Here is a 21,002-nt window from a genome sequence, read left to right on the forward strand (position 1 = left end):
CCCACCCCGGACATTCTCTCTTCTCCCCCCTCCCATCGGGCAGAAGATACAAAACCCTGGAAACACGTACCACCAGGCTCAAGGACAGCTTCTACCCCGCTGTTATAAGACTATCGAATGGCACCCTAGTACAATAAGATGGACTCTTGACCTCACAATCTACCTTGTTATGACCTTGCACCTTATTGTCTGCCTGCACTGCACTTTCTCTGTAACTGTAACACTTTATTCTGGAATACTGTTATTATTTTCCCTTGTACTACCTCAATGCACTGATGTGATGAATTGATCTGTATGAATGGTATGCAAGACAAGTTTTTCACTGTACCTCGGTACAAGTGACAATAATAAACCAATTGGAATTGGTATTGGTTTAGGTACCGAGGTACAGTGAAAAACTTGTCTTGCATAGTGTTCATTTCCATTTTTGCTCTTCTACACAAACCCCATTTGCCCACAGAAGGACTACATCTTTCAATATCTTTCCAATTCAAGTGCCTGTCTAAACACAGTAATTGTATCTGATTGCACCATCTCCCCTGATCGCACGTTCAAAATATCAACCACCCTGTGTAAAAACCTTTCCCCCTCAAATCCCCTTTAAAACTCCTTCCTCCTTCCTCAAACCTGTGCCCTCTTGTTTTTGATACCCCTACCACAGGAAAAAGATTCTGACTATCTAGCCTATCTGTGCCTCTCATGATCTTTTAATCCTCTATCCAATCACCCCTCAGCCTCCTTTGCTCCAGGGAAAACAAGCCCAGCCAGTCTCTCCCTGTAACGAAATCCCTCCAATCCAGGCAACATCCTGGTGAATGTCCCCTGCACCGTCTCCAGTGCAACCACATCCTTCCTATAGCTTGGTGACCAGAACTGCACACAATTACTCCATGTCCTAACGTGTTTTGTAGGGTTTTTTTATTCATTTGAGGCATGTGGGCTTCACAGGCTGAGCCAGCATTCAATTACCCATCCCTAGTTGCCCCTGAGAAGGTGGTGGTGAGCTGCCCTCTTGAACCATTGCAGTCCTTGAGGTGTGGGTACACCCACAGTGCTGTTAGGGATGGAGTTCCGGGATTTTGACCCAGCGACGGTGAAGGAACGGCGAGATATTTCCAAGTCAGGATGGTGTGAGGCTTGGAGGGCAACTCCCAGGGGGTGGTGTTCCCCGTGCTTTTGCTGCCTTTGTCCTTCTAGCTGGTAGAGATGGTGGGTTTGGAAGGTGCTGTCTGAGGAGTCTCGATGAGTTGCTGCAGTGCGTCCTGTAGATGGTACAAACTGCTGCTACTGTGTGTCAGTCTCTGGTGTGCCATCTTCATGATTGCATCAATGTGTTGGGTGGAAGATAGATTCTCCGGGATGTTGACACCCAGGAATTTGAAGCTGTTCACCCTTTCCATGACCACAGACTATGAATTAAGACATCGAAACACAGTGTTGAGTCCATATGTTAGGTGTCATTTATTCAGAAGGCAATTAACAAATTACATTGGATTTTTCTTTGCTTTCACTGAAGCCAGAATGGTGCCTTGACAGACTTCCGTTTACACAACGGCTTTCAAGGAGCAACCAATTCATTCAGAGGCCATTGAGCCAAAGTTGGCAGAGTTGGCGAACCTCAGGTTTAAAGAAATATTGTGTGACAAGCAGACTGACCTGCCAATGGCAAAGTAACAATTGGTATCTACCTCAAGTATTGAAAAGCTTTTATTACTTCACATATTGTAGGAGTTTGCTGCATTCATGTTGACTGCCACTTTGCTACAGTGACTGCAATACAAGTGGCTTCATTACGAGACAAGTCGAGCAGGTCAATCATCCAGGTAGCTCTTTAACCAGTTAGGGAATGGTAGCACTGTGTTGGACTAGCAGAGAGTTACTCTGTCTACACTTCTCGCTGCCAACATAATCAGAGACCCCACCCACCCCGGACATCCTCTCTTTTCCACCACCCCCCACCCCCCCATCGGGCAGAAGATACAAAAGCCTGAAAGCACGTACCACCAGGCTCAAGGACAGCTTCTATCCCACTGTTATAAGACTATAAGACCCTAGTACAATAAGATGGACTCTTGACCTCACAATCTACCTCGTTATGACCTTGCACCTTATCGCCTGCCTGCACTGCACTTTCTCTGTAACTGTGACACTTTATTCTGCATTCTGTTATTGTTTTCCCTTGTACTACCTCAATACACTGATGTGATGAAATGATCTGTACGGACGGCATGCAAAACAAAGTTTTTCACTGTACCTCGGTACATGCGACAGTAATAAAACCAACCAACCAAGTTAGAACACAGAACATAGAACAGTACAGCACAGGAACAGGACCTTTGGCCCACTATGTCTGTGCTAACCATGATGCCAAATTAAACTGCACATCAACCTGCACATGATCTGTGTCCCTCCATTCCCTGCCTGTTCATATGTCTGTCTAAAGGCCTCTTAAACATTGCAATTGTATCCCCTAGCAGCACGTTCCAGGCATCTACCACTCTATGTAAAAAAGAACTTGCTCTGCACATATCCCTTACGATTTTAAGAGGTTGTTAGATAGATCCATGAACGTGCAGGGAGTGGAGGGAGACGGATCATGTGCAGGCAGAAGGGACTTAGTTTAATTTGGCATCGTGTTCAACACTGAAGGGCTTGTTCCTGTGTCCTATGGAAACTTTCCCCCACTCACTTTAAAGCTGTGCCCTCTAGCATATGACATTTCTACTTTTAGACAGGCACATGAACAGGCAGGGATTGGAGGGATATAGACCAGGGGCAGGCAGATGTGCAGTTTAAATTGGCATCATGTCAGCGCAGACATCATGGACTGAAGGGCCTTTTCCTGTGTTGTTCTATGTTCTATGTACTGAGAGCAACATAACACACAGGGATTTTGTTCATGATATCATTTTCACGTATCCTGTTCCCAAGCTGTTTTCTCTTCCGTCCATTCATGTTCTGGGCCACTAGGTGGGGGTATGGAGACTACAGTAAAACCCACCGTCGTTTAAAGGACTTCATCGAAGGGACAACACTATTTTGTATTTCATTTTGGGATCTGGATTTTGCTAGCAAGGCCTGCATTTATTTCCAATCTCTAAGAGCCCCTGAGTAGATGATGGCAGGCTGCCTTCCTGATTAGGCCACACTGAGAGTACTGTGTCCAGTTCTGGTCGCCTCATTATAGGAAGGATGTGGAGGCATTGGAAAGGGTGCAGAGGAGATTTACCAGGATGCTGCCTGGATTAGAGAGTGTGGATTATGAGGAGAGACTAAAGGAGCTAGGGCTTTACTCATTGGAGAGAAGGAGGATGAGGGGAGACATGATATACAAGATATTAAGAGGAATCAATACAGTGGACAGCCAGCGCCTCTTTCCCAGGGCACCAATGCTCAAAACAAGAGGGCATGGCTTTAAGGTAATGGGTGGGAAGTTCAAGGGAGATGTCAGAGGGAGGTTTTTCACCCAGAGAGTGGTTGGGGCGTGGAATGCGCTTCCTGGGGTGGTGGTGGAGGCTGATACATTGGTCAAGTTCAAGAGATGGTTAGATAAGCATATGGAGGAATTTAAGATAGAGGGATATGTGGGAGGAAGGGGTTAGATGGTCTTAGGTGTGGTTTGAAGGGCGGCACAACATGGTGGGCCGAAGGGCCTGTATTGTACTGTATTGTTCTATGGTTCTATGGTTCTATGGACCACTGCAGTCCTTCTGGTGAAGGTGCTCCCACTGTGCTGTTGGGGAGGAAGTAAGGAACAAGGAACAAGTGATATACTTCCCAGAAATCAGAATCAGAATCAGGTTTATTATCACTGACTTAGATGACGTGAAATTTGTTGTTTTGTGGCAGCAGTACAGTGCAAAGACATAAAAATCTATAAATTGCAAAAATAAATAAATAGTGAAAAAAAGGAATAATGAGGTAGTGTTAATGGGTTCATGGACCGTTCAGAAATCTGATGGCGGAGGAGAAGAAGCTGTTCCTGAAACATTGAGTGTGGGTCTTCAGGCTCCTGTACCTCCTCCCCGATGGTAGTAACAAGAAGAGGGGATGTCCCAGATGGTGAGGGTCCTTAGTGATGGATGCCGCCTTCTTGAGGCACCGCCTCTTGAAGATGTCCTGGATGGTGGGGAGGGTTGTGCCCGAGATGGAGCTGGCTGAGTCTACAACCCTCTGCAATCTCTTGCGATCCTGTGCATTGGAGCCTCCATACCAGGCGGTGATGCAACCAGTCGGAATGCTCTCCACCGTACATCTGTAGAAATTTGTAAGAGCCTTTGGTGACGGACCGAATCTCCTCAAACTCCTAACGAAGTAGAGCCGCTGGCATGCCGCCTTCTTCCCAGTCAGGATGGGCTGAACTGGGAGGCGAACCTGCAGGTGGTGGTGTGCACCTACTGCCCTTTATTCTTCTTGGTGGTAGAAGTCATGGGTTTGGGGAGTGCTGTTGGAGTGGCTTTGGTGAGTTTTGTCCATGCACCATAGAAAGCATCCTATCCGGGTGCACCACGCCTTGGTATGGCAACTGCTCTGCCCGTGACCGCAAGAAACTGCAGAGAGTTGTGGACACAGCTCAGCGCATCACTGAAACCAGCCTCACCTCCATGGACTCTGTCTACACTTCTAAGGTGTATAAAATTATGAGGGGCATAGATAGGGTGGATGAGCAAGATCTTTTTCCCATTATTGACTGATCCAATACCAGAGGGCATGCATTTAAGGTGAGAGGGGGTAGGTTCAGAACAGACGTGAGGGGTACGTTTTTTACTGAGAGAGTGGTGGATGCCTGGAATGCGTTGCCTGATAGGGTGGTGGAGGCAAATTCATTGGGGGGGGGGCTTTTAAGAGGGGCTTGGATGGGCACACGAATGAGAGGAAAATAGAGGGATACGGGCTTTCTGTAGGTAGGAGGGATTAGCTGTGTCGTCACAACATTGTGGGCCCTGGAGGGGAAAAGAATCGACGACATTTCAGGTTGAAACCCTGCATCAGGACTGAGAGTAGAAAGGGAGATAGCCAGTATAAAGAGGGGAGTGGGAAGGGTGTGACAGGAGCCTGAGGTGATTGGTGATGAGAAATGATGGCAGGTCGAGCTGATGGGGAAAGGGGGAGGGGTGGCATTGGGAAGCAAGAGGCAGGTGGGTGATAGGTGGAGGGACACAAAGAGAAAGAATAAATAATAAGATTTCTTTATTAGTCACATGTACATCGAAACACACAGTGAAATGCATCTTTTGCGTAGAGTGTTCTGGGTGCAGCCCACAAGTGTCGCCGCGCTTCCAGCGCCAACATAGCACGCCCACAACTTCCTAACCCGTACGTCTTTGGAATGTGGGAGGAAACCAGAGCACCCGGAGGAAACCCACGCAGACACGGGGAGAACGTACAAACTCCTTACAGACAGCGGCCGGAATTGAACTTGGGTTGCTGGCGCTGTAAAGTGCTACGCTAACCGCTACACTGCCATGCCTGCACCGTAGAGGCAAATGGAGTGAGGTGGGGAGGGGAGGGTGAAGGTTGGAGACAGCTATTGGGAGGGAGATAAGAAGGAACGCAAAGAGTGCTGGACTCTGATAAGGAGGTGCGAATGGGAACCATTAGGGGAGAGGCGTATGGCAGGTGGGACCACAACAGATGGGGAAGTGAGGAGGAAATTCCTGTGGGTGAACTTTGGGTGTAGTGGCTGGATGGAACCAGGAGGGGGAGGGGATTGAAGATGGGTGATGGGGGGGGGGGTTACTAGAAGGAAAGTGTGGAAAAGGGATGAAAATGGAAGGACTGGAAGAGGTTGGGAATAGGAGAGACGGCGAAGGGGGAAAATACACCAGAGAGAACTCAATGTTCATGCCATTGGGTTGTAGGCTGCAGATGCGTTTGATGCCAACATGGAAAAGAAGTTAATAGGACAGATTTTCAAAAGTTTGGTCAAAGCCCACCACATCTTCAAGAGGAGGTGCCTCAAGACTAAGGACCCTCACCCCGGGACATGCCCTCTTCTTGTTACTACCATCAGGGAGGAGGTACAGGAGCCTGAAGACCCACACTCAACGATTCAGAGACAGCTTCTTCCCCTCCGCCATCAGATTTCTGAACAGTCCATGAACCCATCAACACCACCTCCTTATTCCTTTTTTTTTCTGCACTATTTTTGTAATTCATAGTAATTTTATGTCTTTGCACTGTACTGCTACCACAAAACAACAAATTTCATGTCATCTAAGTCAGTGATAATAAATGTTATGTGCCTGTGACCCTGCTGCAAGTAAGTTTTTCATTGCACCTGTGCACACATGTACTTGTGCATGTGGCAATAAACTCAACTTTGACTTGTTGAAGATCAGATTAATCCAAAAGCGGGTATGGGCAGCAAGAAACGAACTGCTGGAGGAACTCAGCGGGTCAGGCAGCATCTGAGGAGGGAAATGGACGGTCAGTGTTTTGGGTCTTCATCTAGTCTACTGTAGGTATGGCAGGTTCCCTGATCATGTTGTCAGCACTGTCAACAGAACTAATATTCATCATTGAAACAAGATTTCGTGGTGGAAATAAAAGCCCAGAATAGGGCAAAATGGGGTGGGTTTTGCTGTGAGCACTACTTTCCTACAGACCTCCCATAATAAACATATTTCTAGCACCTTTAATGTAGCAAAAACAACCTAAGGAAGAGGGTTATCAAATGAATGTGTTGGGACAGGTGACCATCGACTTAGTCAAGGGGGCAGCTTTCAGGAAGGGTGATAGGGAGCAGAGAGATCAAGGGAGGGAATGCTGAATTAAATCAATGATAGGTTACATATCACAATGTTCAAGAAGTTGGTGAGGCCACACTTGGAGTACTCTACACTTTTGGTCACCCTTGCTGAGTTAAACTGGAAAGAGTGCAGAAAAGATTTATGAAGATGTTGCCAGGACTACGGACCAGAGTTATAGGGAGAGGTTACATAGAACATAGAACACTACAGCACAGTACAGGCCCTTCGGCCCACAATGTTGTGCCGACGTTTCATCCTGCTCTAAGGTCTATCTAACCCTTCCTTCCCACATAGCCCCCTACTTGTCTATCGTTCATGTGTCTAAGAGTCTCTTCAATGTCCCCAGTGTATCTGCCCCCACAACCTCTGCAGGCAGTGCGCACGCACCCACCACTCTCTGTGTAAAAAACTTACCCCTGACATCCCCCTTATACCTGCCTCCAATCACCTTAAAATTATGTCCCCTCATGTTAGCCATAGTTGCACTGGGAAAAAGTCTCTGACTGTCCACTCGACTAATGCCTCATTGTCTTGTACACCTCTATCAAGTCACCTGTCATCTTCCAAGCTAGGTTGACCAGGCTAGGTCTTTATTCCTTGGAACGTAGGAGAATGAGGGGTGACCTTTAAAATTATGAGAGGCATAGATAAGGTGGACGGTAACAGTCTTTTCCCCAGGGTAGGGGAGTCCAAAACTAGGGGGCATAGGTTTAGGGTGAGAAGGGAAAGATTTAAAAGGGACCTGACGGGCAACTTATTCTTACTGAAACTTTTTCTTTCAACTTTTTCATATACTTACTGGTGAGTATATGGAGCGAGCTGCCAGAGGAAGTGGGTGAGGCAGGTACAACAGTATCATTTAAGGAGCACTTGGATAGGTACATGGAGGGGCGGGGCTTGGAAGGATATGGGCCGAACGCAGGAAATTGGGACTAGCTGGGTGGGCCAAAGGGCCTGTATCCATGCTGTATTGCTCTATGACTCTAAGCCAGAACTGGAGGAGATTAAAAGAACACGGAAAGTGGGACCCTAGATGATCTTTAAACAAGAATTATTGACGTGTGGCTTAACTGAGGGTCAGAACAGGTCAGCAAGCACTGAGTTGGGTCTTGGATGGGAGAAAGTTGGTTTGGCGATTTGGATCTTCTGACTTCTTTGGAAAATAGATTGAGGGAGGGTGGTCAGGAGGACCTTGGAATAGTCATGTCCGGAACTAACAAAGAATTTCGGCATCGCAAATGTCTTCAATCTAAGTGGAGCATCGCTGTCTACCAGCTATATGGAATTTGGGATCTGTGTGGGAAATATGCACACACCAAAGCCAACACAAACTCAAAACTGGGAAGTGTGGAGAGCAACATTGAATTCAGAATCAAATTACGTACAGAGGCCAAACAAAGAGAAGGAATGAAAGGTTAGATTAAATGAAAAAGATGAGATAGGCTATTTATTTAAAAAAATATATCAACAAGTTAAAAGTTGAAGACTGCAGATGGGTAATAGTTAATGTCACAGAGACTTGTTTGTCATTGCATGGTTAAGATGATACTTGGACTGGAATGCAGAGTTTAGTTTGCATCTACAAGATCAGGGAGGGATCATCAGGAAATTCCATGTATTTTCAGTGTGGGGACAAGCAGCTTAGAGGAGTGTTGTCTCTCACACTGCAAGCTGCCAAGGTTCCTGCTTTGAACTGTACGAGTGTGGTTGCCGGTTTTGCGTGAACCGTGAATGCTGAAAGCCATACGGTTACTGTGCAGCCCAACATTTAACCCAGGGGTTCCCCCTGCTTTTCTAATCCACAAAGCCAAGGACACCAATGCGCTTCTTAACAGCCTCTTCAACTTGCCCTGCTGCCCATTAAAGACACAATCGCCACCTTCCCCACTGCACCTCCCACCCCTGCATACTCTTGCCTTCCACCCACACTCCAGGACTTTCATCCTTGCAATCCTTCCTAAATTGTACCACATGCACTGCCTCTCCTTTGTACAGCACTTGTTAAAGGCCACGGTGGTTAAATCTTAGCCAGTGATTACTTAGCCATACTCATTATTACAGGAATTTTACGGTCTATTACTCCCAGATCCATCAGCAGCTTTAGCACAGTGCCAACATCTTTGAGTCACATTGTTCCTATCCATTGAAGCAAAGTCTCGGAATGCTAGGAATGCTTTATATAACATTTAATTCTTGACCTGCTGGGCCCTCTTCCATATCCTTCTATCAAAACGCGTCACCCTGCATTAAGTTGTTTCTGTAGCTCAACGTCACCCTCCCTCTCAATGGGAGCTAAAGATCCCATAGCAGGAGACTGATCCCCCATGTCCTGACCAACTTTTACCCTCCCCAGTCAACACAAAAAGCCTGGCCATTGCTGCAATGATGTCTGTGGGATCTCACTGTGCACAAATTAGCAGCTGCCACGTTTCCCACAGAAACGTGCAACACTTTCGGAAATCAGTCTGCCCGGGACCGCAAGAAACTGCAGAGAGTTGTGGACACAGCTCAGCGCGTCACGGAAACCAGCCTCCCCTCCATGGACTCTGTCTTTACTTCTCGCTGCCTTGGCGAACCAGCCAGCATGATCAAAGACCCCACCCACCCGGGACATTCTCTCTTCTCTCCTCTCCCATCAGGCAGAAGATACAGGAGCCTGAGGGCACGTACCACCAGGCTCAAGGACAGCTTCTATCCCACTGTGATATGACTATTGAATGGTTCCCTTATATGATGAGATGGACTCTGACCTCACGATCTACCTTGCACCTTATTGCACTGCACTTCCTCTGTAGCTGTGACACTTTACTCTGTACTGTTACTGTTTTTACTTGCACTGCCTCAATGCACTCTGTACTAACCCAATGTAACTGCACTATGTAATGAATTGACCTGTATGAACAGTATGCAAGACAAGTTTTTCACTGTACCTCGGCACAAGTGACAATAACAAACCAATACCAACACTTCAGATGTGCTTCTTGCACTTACAGCACATTGGGTTGTCCAGAGGTTGTGAAAGGCGCTATGGAAAGGCAAGTTAATCCTTTTCTTTTCATTGGTCTTACACCTGCCCAGTTCACTATTCTGTCCTCCTCCTGAAGCCAATACCTCCTCCTGGGTTATACATTCTGTGTCAGCTCCAAGCTTTGAAATGATACCCAGTACAGACCACTGCCACACATGAAGAGGAGTTACTGAAAAGTCCTCACATTAACCTCTGCTGTTTTTTAAAATGTCTTTTCCTTACAATGTATAAAGAAGCCATTTGGCCTGTTGAATCTACGCAGTGGATCGGGACAATCCCATCACTCCCATGTCCCCTCTTGTCTCCTGTTCCCTCCCATATGTCCATCAATTCCCCTCTGATGCTTCTGTCACTCAGCTACACAAAAAGATAGCCTGACCTACCAACACGTCTTCGGGATGCGGGAGGCATCTGGAGCACCTGTTGGAAACCCACCCAGTCACAGGGAGAACATGCAAACTCCACACAGGCAGCACCTTATTAGGGTTGAACTTGGGTCGCTGGAGTTGAATGCAACAGGTCTAGTTTGCTGATGTATACTTCCCCAAGTCCGTTAGGTACAACCTTCTGAGTCTCCAAATAATGGTAAGCAGACTGAAGGAATCTGTCAGGACACCAAGACTCCTGGAGCAGGACAGCACAGAAACAGGCCCTTCGGCCTATCATGTCCATGCCGACCTTTTTGCCCATCTACACTCATCCTATTTGCCTGCATTAAGACTATCCTTTCATACCCTGTCTATTTAAGTGTCTATCTAAATGCCTCTTAAACGTATTGATCCCACCACCTCTTCTGGCAGCGCGTTCCAGATATCAACCACTTTCTGTGTAAAAAACTTACCCCTCAGATCCCCGTTAAACCTCCTTCCTCTCACTTTGTTTTGATACTAAAACAATTTTGACTCTCTACCCTATCTATGCCTCTCCCTCCCTGGGAGAACTCCACTGTTCTCCAATATAGTGCCATGGAATCTTTCATATCCACCCTAAAGTGCCAATTTCAGAGCAAGTCCAAAAAGCAGGGGGCCTTGAAAGGCAGAGGTTTAAAGAATGATGGTTACAGAGACAGGGAGGAGCTATGCAGCAGTTCATTACAAGAATGACAAAGTTAGACCTAAACAGCACAATATTAAGCCTTAATTTAACATTATTTCATGATACTTAAGAAAAGAAGCTCACAAAACACTTTGCAAATACATTCATCAGTGAAGGGGTCAACAACCAGGGGACACAGGATGAAGGTGATTGGCAAGTGAAGCAAACATGATTTGTACAAAAGACCTTCCACAGCTAGGGACAGAAGCTGGGGTTGTTCTCCTGATAGAAGGGGTTAAAGTCATGGAGGAAAAGACAGAGTGGACCAAGGGAGACTGTTCCCAATGGTCAAGAACCAGGGCACACAAGAACACAATAAATAGGAGTCGGAGTAGGCACCTTGGCCCCTCGAGCCTGCCCTGCCATTCAATATGATCATGGCTGATCTACAGTGACCTCAACTCCTCTTCTATGCCAGTTCCCCATAGCCCACAATCTTTCAAATATTTATCTACCTCCTCGGGGGCAGGGCATTTTAAGGGTTTGTTGCCCTTTGAGACAGAAAGTTCTACACATCTCAGTTCTAAATGACCACCTTCTTGATAACTATGCCTCCTCAGTCAAGATGCTCCCACTAGTAAAAACCCAACATCTACCCCATCAAGCCCCCTTAGGATCTTATACAGTATGTTTGAATAAGGCCACCCCTCATTCTTCTAAACTCCAAAGAATACGGACCCAAACTGTCCAGCCTTCCTTGACAGGACAACCCTATCATCCCAGGAATTAGACTGGCGAATCTCAGAATTTCAGCATGTCCTGTCAATTTTTATCAATGCATCATCAAGAGCATACTATCTGGATGCATCATGGCTTGGTATGGCGACTGCTCTGCCCGGGACTGCAAGAGATTGCAAAGAAATTCCAGTCTATCATGAAAACCAGCCTCCCCTCCACTGGCTCTGTCTACACTTCCTGCTGCCAACGTAATCAAGGACCCCTCTCACCCCAGTCATTCTCTCTTTCCCCCCTTCCATTGGCCAGAGTATACAAAAGCTTGAAAACACCTACCAGTTTCTATCTCGCTATTGTAAGACTCTTGAGTGGGCCTCCCGTACGATAAAGATAAACTCTTAATCTCTCAATTTACTTTGCCTTGGGCCTTGCATCTTATCGTCTACCTGCACTGTACTTCCTCTGTAACTGTAACACTATATTCTGCATTCTGTTATTGCTTTTCTTTTTGATGTACCTCGACGTATCTATGTATGGAATGATCTGTATGGATGGCATGCAAAACAAAGTTTTTCACTGTAGCTCGGTACATGTGACAATAATAAACCAATTACCAATTACTCAGCAGGCCAGGCAGCATCTGTGGAGCGGACAGTTCTGAAAGCAGGTCAGAGATTTGTTGAATATTCCCTGAATCTTCTACTTTTAGTTCAGGGTTGTGCTACTCCCATCACCACAGTCACGGACTCATGGAGTCATAGTGACACAGTGCAGAAACAGGTCCTTTGGCCCACTGAGTTTGTGTTGACCATCAACCACCCATTGACATTCATCAATCCTGTTTCATTCTTCCCACATTCGCATCAACTTCCCCCCCACCACCCCCAGACTCTACCATTCACCTACACACTAGGAGCAATTTACAGCAGCCAATTAACCCACCAACCCACACATTTTTGGGAGGAAACTGGAGCACGCGGAGAAAACACACAGTCATACAGAGAACGTGCAAACTCCACACAGACAGCGCAAGAGGTCAGGATTGAACCCAGGTCACTGGAGCTGTGAGCCAGCCGTTCTACCTTTGTGGACCAAAATCCCTTTGATCACAACAACACATAATTCCTTCCTGTTCCTTTAAACTTCCATCACCAACATTGGGACTGGGTGAAAATTAAGTTTGAAAAGAAATCAGATACCATTTTGTGCCACTCAAACCCCTTAGGTATTACACTAATATCATCCTTACAATGAAGTAAACCTTGTTCTAGTTGTCAAAGAGTTACAGAGCACTATGTGCTTACAAAAGATCAGTTTCCTTTACAGGGACAACACTGACAGTCAAGATTTCACAAGTCATCTCTTGGTTTTTCATGCCCTTTGCTAGTCATACGGGAGTCAGACGTTCTTCAGCCTTATCTTCCTTTTCTTCATGTTTATCTTCATCCACAAACTGGGAGCCTCCAGGTCTGATGGCCAGATCCTCGTACTCAATGGCTTGGCCCCTGCTCTCCTCCACATCTGAATATTTAGCCCCGGAAGCCCGTGTAGACTTGAAGATATCTTTAAAACGGCTCTTCAGTTCCTTGTCTGGACAGAACAGATATTCGTAGAGAGCAGCAGCAATAATCCCACCTATTGTTGGACCTACCCAATAAACCTGAAACACAGGAAGAAACAAGAACCACTCAACAAAGAACTACAATGAATTAAAATGTGATTGTTTCACTTTCTGTTGGCTTTGGAGAGTCACAAATCTTTATTACTTTGTAAACCAAATAAATAAGGGACAAGAGGAGGCCATTTGGCCCCTTCTGCCATTCAATATTACGGCTTTTCCCCAGGGTAGAGTATCAAAAACAAGAGGGCACAGATTTAAATTTGAGGAGTTTTAAAAGGGATTTGAAGGGGAAAGTTTTTTTTCCACAGAGAGTGGTTGATGTCTAGAGTGTGCATTTGGAGGTGTTGGAATCAGATACAATTACTATTTAAACGTTTAAGAGATCTTTAGACATGCATTTGAATAGACAAGGCTGGAAGGATATGGTCCTAATGCGGGCAAATGGGATTAGTCATCAAAGATCCCCACCATCCGGGCCGTGCCATCTTCTCGCAGCTACCATCGGGCAGGAGGTACAGAAGCCTGAAGTCCCACACCACCAGGTTCAGGAACAGCTACTTCCCTTCAACCATCTGGTCTTGAACCAACCTGCACAACACTAATCAATACTCAGTATAGCAACACTTTGGCCACTTTGCACTACAGTGGACTTTTTTTTGTTCTAATTGTGTTCTTTCTTGTATAATTTATGTCTAATTTATGTTCACCTGACTGTGCCATACAACCCGAGGGCTTCTCAGTTCACCGAATGAACCGTACAGCGTCCTCAGGCAAAGTCAGGGGCGGAGGGGTCTGCTTCTTAGTCAATAACTCGTGGTGCTCGGACATGACGGTCCTGGCGAGCTCCTGCTCACCCAGCCTGGAATATCTAATGGTGAAGTGTCGACCATTCTACCTGCCACGGGAGTTCACTTCAGCTATCCTGATGGCAGTCTACATCCCGCCCCAGACGGACATGAAGCCTGCACTCAATGAGCTATACTCCGTGGTCAACAACCTTGAGACAGGATACCCAGAGGCCCTCTTCATTATTGCAAGTGACGTCAACCAGGCCAACTTCAAGAGTGTGTTACTAAAGTACTACCAGCACGTCTCCTGTCCCACCAGGGGCCCAAACACCCTTAATCATTGCTATACAACTATCGAAGATGCACACAGAGCCACCCCCCACCCACACTATTGTAAATCAGACAACCAGGCTGTGCTTCTCCTCCCTGCATACAAACAGAAAACTGAAACGGGAGGGTCCAGTACAGAGAGTCGTGCAGTGCTGGTCTAAGGAAGCAGATGAGCTCCTACGTGACTGCTCTGAGACAGTGGACTGGTCCATGTTCAAAGACTCAGCTGCCAGCCTAGATGAGTATGTCACCACCATCATGGACTTCATCAGCAAGTGTGTGGAGGACTGTGCACCAAAGAGGATGATACGGGTGTTCCCAAACCGGAACCCATGGATGAACCGGGAGATCCACTCCCTACTGAAGTCCAGGACTACAGCATTCAAATCAGGTAACCCTGACCTTTACAAGAAATTGAGATACGACCTCTGTAAAGCTATTACAGATGCAAAGAGACAATATCAGTCCAAAATCAAGTCCCAGACCAAACGTCAGTTGCGGGAGGGCTTACATGCTATAACGGGCTACAAAAATAAGTCAGGCAGCATCGCCAGCAACAGCGCATCCCTTCCCGATGAGATTAATGCATTCTATGCATGGTTTGAACAGAAGGGGATTGAAATGTCACCACCGACCCCGACAGCCTCCAATTGAGGATGTAAGATCAGTCTTCCAGAGAGTGACCCTGTGGAAAGCATCTGACCCGGATGGTGTTCCTGGCCATGTCCTCAGATCATGTGTAGGTCAGCTGGCAGGGGTATTTGCAGACATCTTTTACCTCTCCCTGCTTCAATCAGAGGTCCCCACCTGCGTTAAGACCACAATCATCCTGGTACCTAAGAAAAATAAGGTAATGTGCCTTAATGACTACTGACCAGTGGCTCTGACATCCACCATCATGAAGTGCTTTGAGAGGCTGGTCATGGCACACATCAACTCCAGCCTACCAGACAACCTCGACCCACTGCAATTTGCTTACTGTCAAAACAAGTCTAGGGTGGACACAATCTCCCTGGCCCTACACTCATCTCTGGAGCATCTAGATAGTAAAGACACCTATTAGACAATTGTTTATTGACCACAGCTCTGCCTTGAATACTATAATTCCAAGCAAATTCATCTCCAAACTCCGAGACCTGGGACTCAACACCTCCCTCTGTAACTGGATCCTTGACTTCCTGACCAATAGACCGCAATCAGTGAGGATAGGCAGCAACACCTCTGGCACGATTAGTCTCAACACTGGTGCCCCACAAGGCTGCGTCCTCAGCCCTCTACTCCCTATACACTCATGACTGCGTGGCCAGATTCTGCTCTAACTCCATCTACAAGTGTGCAGATGATACCACCGCAGTGGGCCAAATCTCAAATAATGATGAGTCAGAGTACAGGAAGGAGATAGAGAGCTTAGTGACATGGTGTCATGACAACAACCTTCCCTCAATGTCAGCAAAACAACACAGCTGGTCATTGACTTCAGGAAAGGGGGTGGTGTACATGCACCTGTCTACATCAATGGTGCTGAGGTTGAGAGGGTTGAGAGCTTCAAGTTCCTAGGAATGAACATCACCAACAGCCTGTCCTGGTCCAACCACGTAGACGCTATGGACAAGAAAGCTCAGACCTCTACCTCCTCAGGAGGCTAAAGAAACCTGACATGTCCCCCTTGACACTCACCAGCATTTATCAATGCACCATAGAAAGCATCCTATCTGGATGCATCACGGCTTGGTATGGTAACTGCTCTGCCCGGAACCGCAAGTAACTGCAGAGAGTTGTGGACACAGCCCAGCGCATCATGGAAACCAGCCTCCACTCCACGGACTCTGTCTATACTTCTTGCTGCCTCGGTAAAGCAGCCAGCATTGTCAAAGATCCCACCTACCCTGGACATACTCTCTTCTCCCCTCTCCCATCGGGCAGAAGGTACAAAAGCCTTAAAGCACGTACCACCAGGCTCAAGAACAGCTTCTATCCCGCTGTTATAAGACTATTGAAAAGTCCCCTAGTATGATGAGATGGACTCTTGACCTCACAATCCACTTTGTTATGACCTTGCACCTTATTGTCTGTCTGCACTGCACTTCCTCTGTAGCTGTGACACTTTACTCTGCATTCTGTATTGTTTTATCCTGTACTACCTCAATGCACTGTGTAATGAATTGATCTGTACGAATGGTATGCAAGACAAGTTTTTCACTGTACCTCGGTACAAGTGACAATAATAAACCAATTCCAATTCTTCTTCTGAATGTTGTATATCTGATGTGCCTGTAACGCTGCTGCAAGTAAGTTTTTCATTGCACCTGTGCACACAGCAATAAACTTGACTTTGACTAATGTAGATGGGCAAAATGATTAGCATGGAAGCAGTGGGCTGAAGGGCCTATAGTAATTGTATCTGGTTGGTGACCTTACCTCATATTCTTTCCCCATATCTCCAAACGGCTCTGGCTAACAAAATTGTATCAAATTGACATTTAAAATTAACAATTGACCCACCATCAGTTATGGGTTAAGAAAGAGAGTTCCAAGTGATACCCTCTGTGTGTAAAGTATTTCCTAACTACCCCTGTGAAAGATTTGCCCCTCTAGCCCCAGACTCAGGGCCAGTGGAAACAGTTTTCTGTCTTGCCTCAGTAGATTGAACCTACTGGAGTAAAATTCTGAATGTTAAGTTTTGGGGGGTTCTGGGTTTGAATGAGTTTCATTAACAAAATAGTTTTATTTTATAGATGAAGCCTTTAATATGGGAGCATCGCAAAACTGACTTCACTTTGGGAGAACCAAATGAAGAAAATCCTTCCAATCTTGTTAAGTCCCACCAGGTTTACAATTCCTGAGAAATCACCACTTCTCCGCTTTAGCCTCTTGTCCATCCCGTTTCCATCTCTCCACCTGGGTCCCAAGCTCTAGAATCCTATTCCTATACCCTTTAAGGCCCTCTCTCATCCTTGTCTTAAAATATATGAGAATGACCAAATGTTTACTTTCTCTCCTAACAATGAAAATTTTGTCCTGTCCTTAAGATTCATAATCATAAAGTTATAGAGTCATACAGAACAGAAACAGGCCCTTCGGCCCAAACATCCATGCTAACCTTTTTGTCCATCTACACCAATCTGATTTGCCCGCAGTAGGACCATATCCTTCTATGCCTTGTCTATTCAAGTGTTTATCTAAATGTCTCTTAACTGTAGTGATTGTATCTGATTCCAGCATCTCCTCCGGCAGCGAGTTCCGGATATCACCACACTCTGTGTAAAAAACTTACCCCTCAGATCCCCTTTAAATCACCCACCTCTCACCTTAATCCTATGCCCTCTTGTCTTTGATACCCCTACCATGGGAGAAAAGATTCTGACTAGCTACCATTTCTCTGCCTCTCATACACCTCAGTCAGGTCACCCCTCAGCCTCCCTCGCTCCAGGGAAAACAAGCCCAGCCTATTAAATCTCTCCCCATAACTAAAGCCCTCCAATCCAGGCAACATCCTGGTGAACCTCCTCTGCCCTCTCTATAGTGCAATCATATCCTTCCGAGATTCCTGTGTCACAGAACACGCTGCCTTCACTGGCAAATGTGCAAAAAAAATCTTGTAGCACTTAGAGATCATCATTCCTGCTTCCATCAGCATTAGTTTGGCTAATAGGTATTTTATAAAGAGTTGGAGACACAAGAGATTGTAGATGCTGGAAGCTTGCTGCCTCGGGAAAGCAGCCAACATAATCAAAGACCCCACTCACTCTGGACATTCTCACTTCTCCCCCCTCCCATTGGGCAGAAGATACAAAAGCCTGAAAGTACGTACCACCAGGCTCAAGGACAGCTTCTGTCCCGCTGTTATAAGACTATTGAACAGACCTCTTGTATGATAAGATGGACTCTTGACCTCACAATCTACCTCATTATGGCCTTGCACCTAAAGTGTAACACTTTATTCTGCATTCTGTTATTGTTTTACCTCAATGCACTGTTGTAATGAATTGAGCTGTATGAACGGTATGCAAGGCAAGTTTTTCGACTGTACCTCGGTACACGTGACAATAATAAACCAATTTACCAATCTGGAGCAATAAACAAACTGCTGGAGAAACTCAGCGTGTCAGACAGCATCTGTGGAGGCAGAGGGATGGCTGACAATTCAAGCCGAGCCCCTGCATGAGGGCCTCGACCTGAAATGGTGACCATCCCTCTGCCTCCACAGATGCTGCTTGACCTGCTGAGTTCCTCCAGCAGTTTGCTTTACAGTGAGATACTGTGATCTGGGACACACTGCTTGAATGGGCATTGGAAGCAGACACAACAGAAATATCAGTAGGGAAGTAGGGAAAGAGCAGTGGAGTGACATTGATTGGGTACTCTACCAAAGAGGTGACACAGATATAATGGGCCGAGCAGCCTCCTTCCATGTTATATCAATGAATGAGTTGGGCAAGATGCTAACTTCTCATCAATTAGCACCAATTTATCTCGTATTGGTTCTAATCCTGTAATTAATAATTACCCAGTGGTTTTCCCATTTCCCAGTAATAACCGCAGGTCCAAATGATCGGGCAGGATTCATACTGGCGCCGGTGTAGTTAATCTGAAGAAGAAGAACAGGGTTAGAATGAAGTGTGAATTAGTGGGAGCTCTAAGTCCATCTCCAACTACGTCTGGCAGGGTTCAAGAGACTTACAGCAAACATGTGTCCAATGGTGACAGAGAGACCAATTGCCAACGCTGACGAGCCCTTGAGATCATCACGTTTGGAGTCACACGTGGCAAAGATGGTAAACAGTAGCTGGAATGTGATAAGCAGTTCAACCAACAGCCCGTGGCCGGCAGAGAGATTCTCATTAATCTGAAATATTAAGGTACAGCAAGGGGTTACAGTCTGTATATTACATTACCGGCAGTCTCTGGGTTAACAGAGGGCTCTGTTCCCGAGAACTGTTCGCACCCTGCACGGTCCCCTAGCACGATAAGATGGACTCTTGATCTCACAATCTACCTCGTTATGGCCCTTGCACCTTATTGTCTGCCTGCACTGCACTTCCTCTGTAGCTGTAACACCTTATTCTGCAATTCTGTTGTTGTTTTCCCTTGTACTACCTCAATGCACTATTGTAATGATCTAAGGATAAGAAGAATAAGATTTCTTTATCGGTCACATGTATATCAAAACACACAGTGAAATGTATCTTTTGCGTAGAGTGTTCTGGGGGCAGCCCGCAAGTGTCGCCACGCTTCCGGCGCCAACATAGCATGCCCACTACTTCCTAACCCGTACGTCCTTGGGATGTGGGAGGAAACCGGAGCACCCGGAGGAAACCCACGCAGACACGGGGAGAACATACAAACTCCTTACAGACAGCGGCTGGAATTGAACTTGGGTTGCTGGTGCTGTAATAGTGTTACGCTAACCCTGTACGAACGGCATGCAAGACAAAGTTTTTCATTGTACCTCGGTACATGTGACAATAATAAACCAATTTACCAATTTAAGTCGGTCGTTCGTAACCCAGGGGTGGCCTGCACCGAGATAAATGATCAGTTGATAGTACTGGATGGTGGAGTAGGGTCAAAGGGCTGAATGGCCTTATCCTGCTCCTATTTCCTTTGATTCTGATTGAAGGAATGTGGGCATCACTGGAAAGACCAACATTTATTGATGGCCCTAATTTGAATGGACTGACTTGCCGGGCAGCGAAGAGGGGCATGTGGCAATGCTGCTGCCTGCCTGCTCCAGAGACCCAGGTTCGATCCCGCCTCCGGCGCTGTCTGTGCATGGAGTTTGCATGTTCTTCCTGTCGATTTCCCCAGGGAGCTCCGGTTTCCTCCCACATCCCAAAGACGTGCGTGCTGGTGGGTTAATTGGCTGCTGTATATTGTCGTGTAATGAAATGGAAGAATCCGTGAGGAGACGATGGGAATGTTGGAGAATCCTACCCTAATCTATCCTAACAATTTGGCTGAGTCAGCCAGAAGTCATACTTGATGAAGTCACAGGGTGACAAGGATTGAGAGGAGGGAGATGATGCCAAGAGACTAAGATGATGTGGGCAAGCTGTGTGAATGGGTGACAACATGACAGATGAAGTTTAATGCAGACAAATTAATGTGGACAACATATCAGCCATGATTGAAGGGCAGAGCAGACACAATGGCCTGTTCTGGTTTCCTCCCACTTTCCAAAGACGTACGGGTTAGGAAGTTGTGGGCGTGCTATGTTGGCGCCGGAAGCGTGGCGACACTTGCGGGTTGCCCCCAGAACACTCTACACAAAAGATGTATTTCACTGTGTGTTTCGATGTACATGTGACTAATAAAGAGATCATCTTAATTCTGATCCTATATTTTATGGTCTAAATGTTTTGCAATCCACATTGGTGCACAAAACAGAAGAGCAGGGAATTTGTTAACGGGTGAGGATATGGGTAGTTGGTATTCACAGGGACCTTGGTGTGCTTGTCCACAAGTCACTGAGGGCCAAGGTGGAGAGGCAACAGGTGATTAGGAAGGAAAATGGTGCGTTAGCCTTTATTGTGAGAGGGTTTGAATGCAGGAGTGAGTAAGTCCTATTGTAATTGTGTAAGGGCTTTGGTGAGGCCAGACTCAGAACACTGGGACAGCTTTAGTCTTTTTGAGATGAGATATCTTTATTAGTCACACGTACATTGAAACACACAGTGAAATGCATCTTTTGCGTAGAGTGTTCTGGGGGCAGC

The 21,002-nt window shown here is 46.3% G+C and overlaps 1 protein-coding gene across 1 annotated transcript in view; it reads right to left on the reverse strand.

The window, feature by feature from the left end:
* Positions 1–12,495: 12,495 nt before the first annotated feature.
* Positions 12,496–21,002, reverse strand: part of LOC127574557 (aquaporin-4-like) — a 101,152-nt gene continuing 92,645 nt past the window's right edge. The window contains exons 5-7 of the mRNA XM_052023652.1: positions 18,971–19,135; positions 18,797–18,877; positions 12,496–13,210 (exon numbers count right to left, since the gene is read on the reverse strand). Of these exons, the coding sequence (XP_051879612.1) occupies positions 12,938–13,210; positions 18,797–18,877; positions 18,971–19,135 (519 nt within the window). The 3' untranslated portion in view covers positions 12,496–12,937. The remainder of the gene's footprint in view (positions 13,211–18,796; positions 18,878–18,970; positions 19,136–21,002) is intronic.

This window comes from Pristis pectinata, chromosome 9 (assembly GCF_009764475.1).
Source record: "Pristis pectinata isolate sPriPec2 chromosome 9, sPriPec2.1.pri, whole genome shotgun sequence".
Taxonomy (NCBI): Eukaryota; Metazoa; Chordata; class Chondrichthyes; order Rhinopristiformes; family Pristidae; genus Pristis; species Pristis pectinata.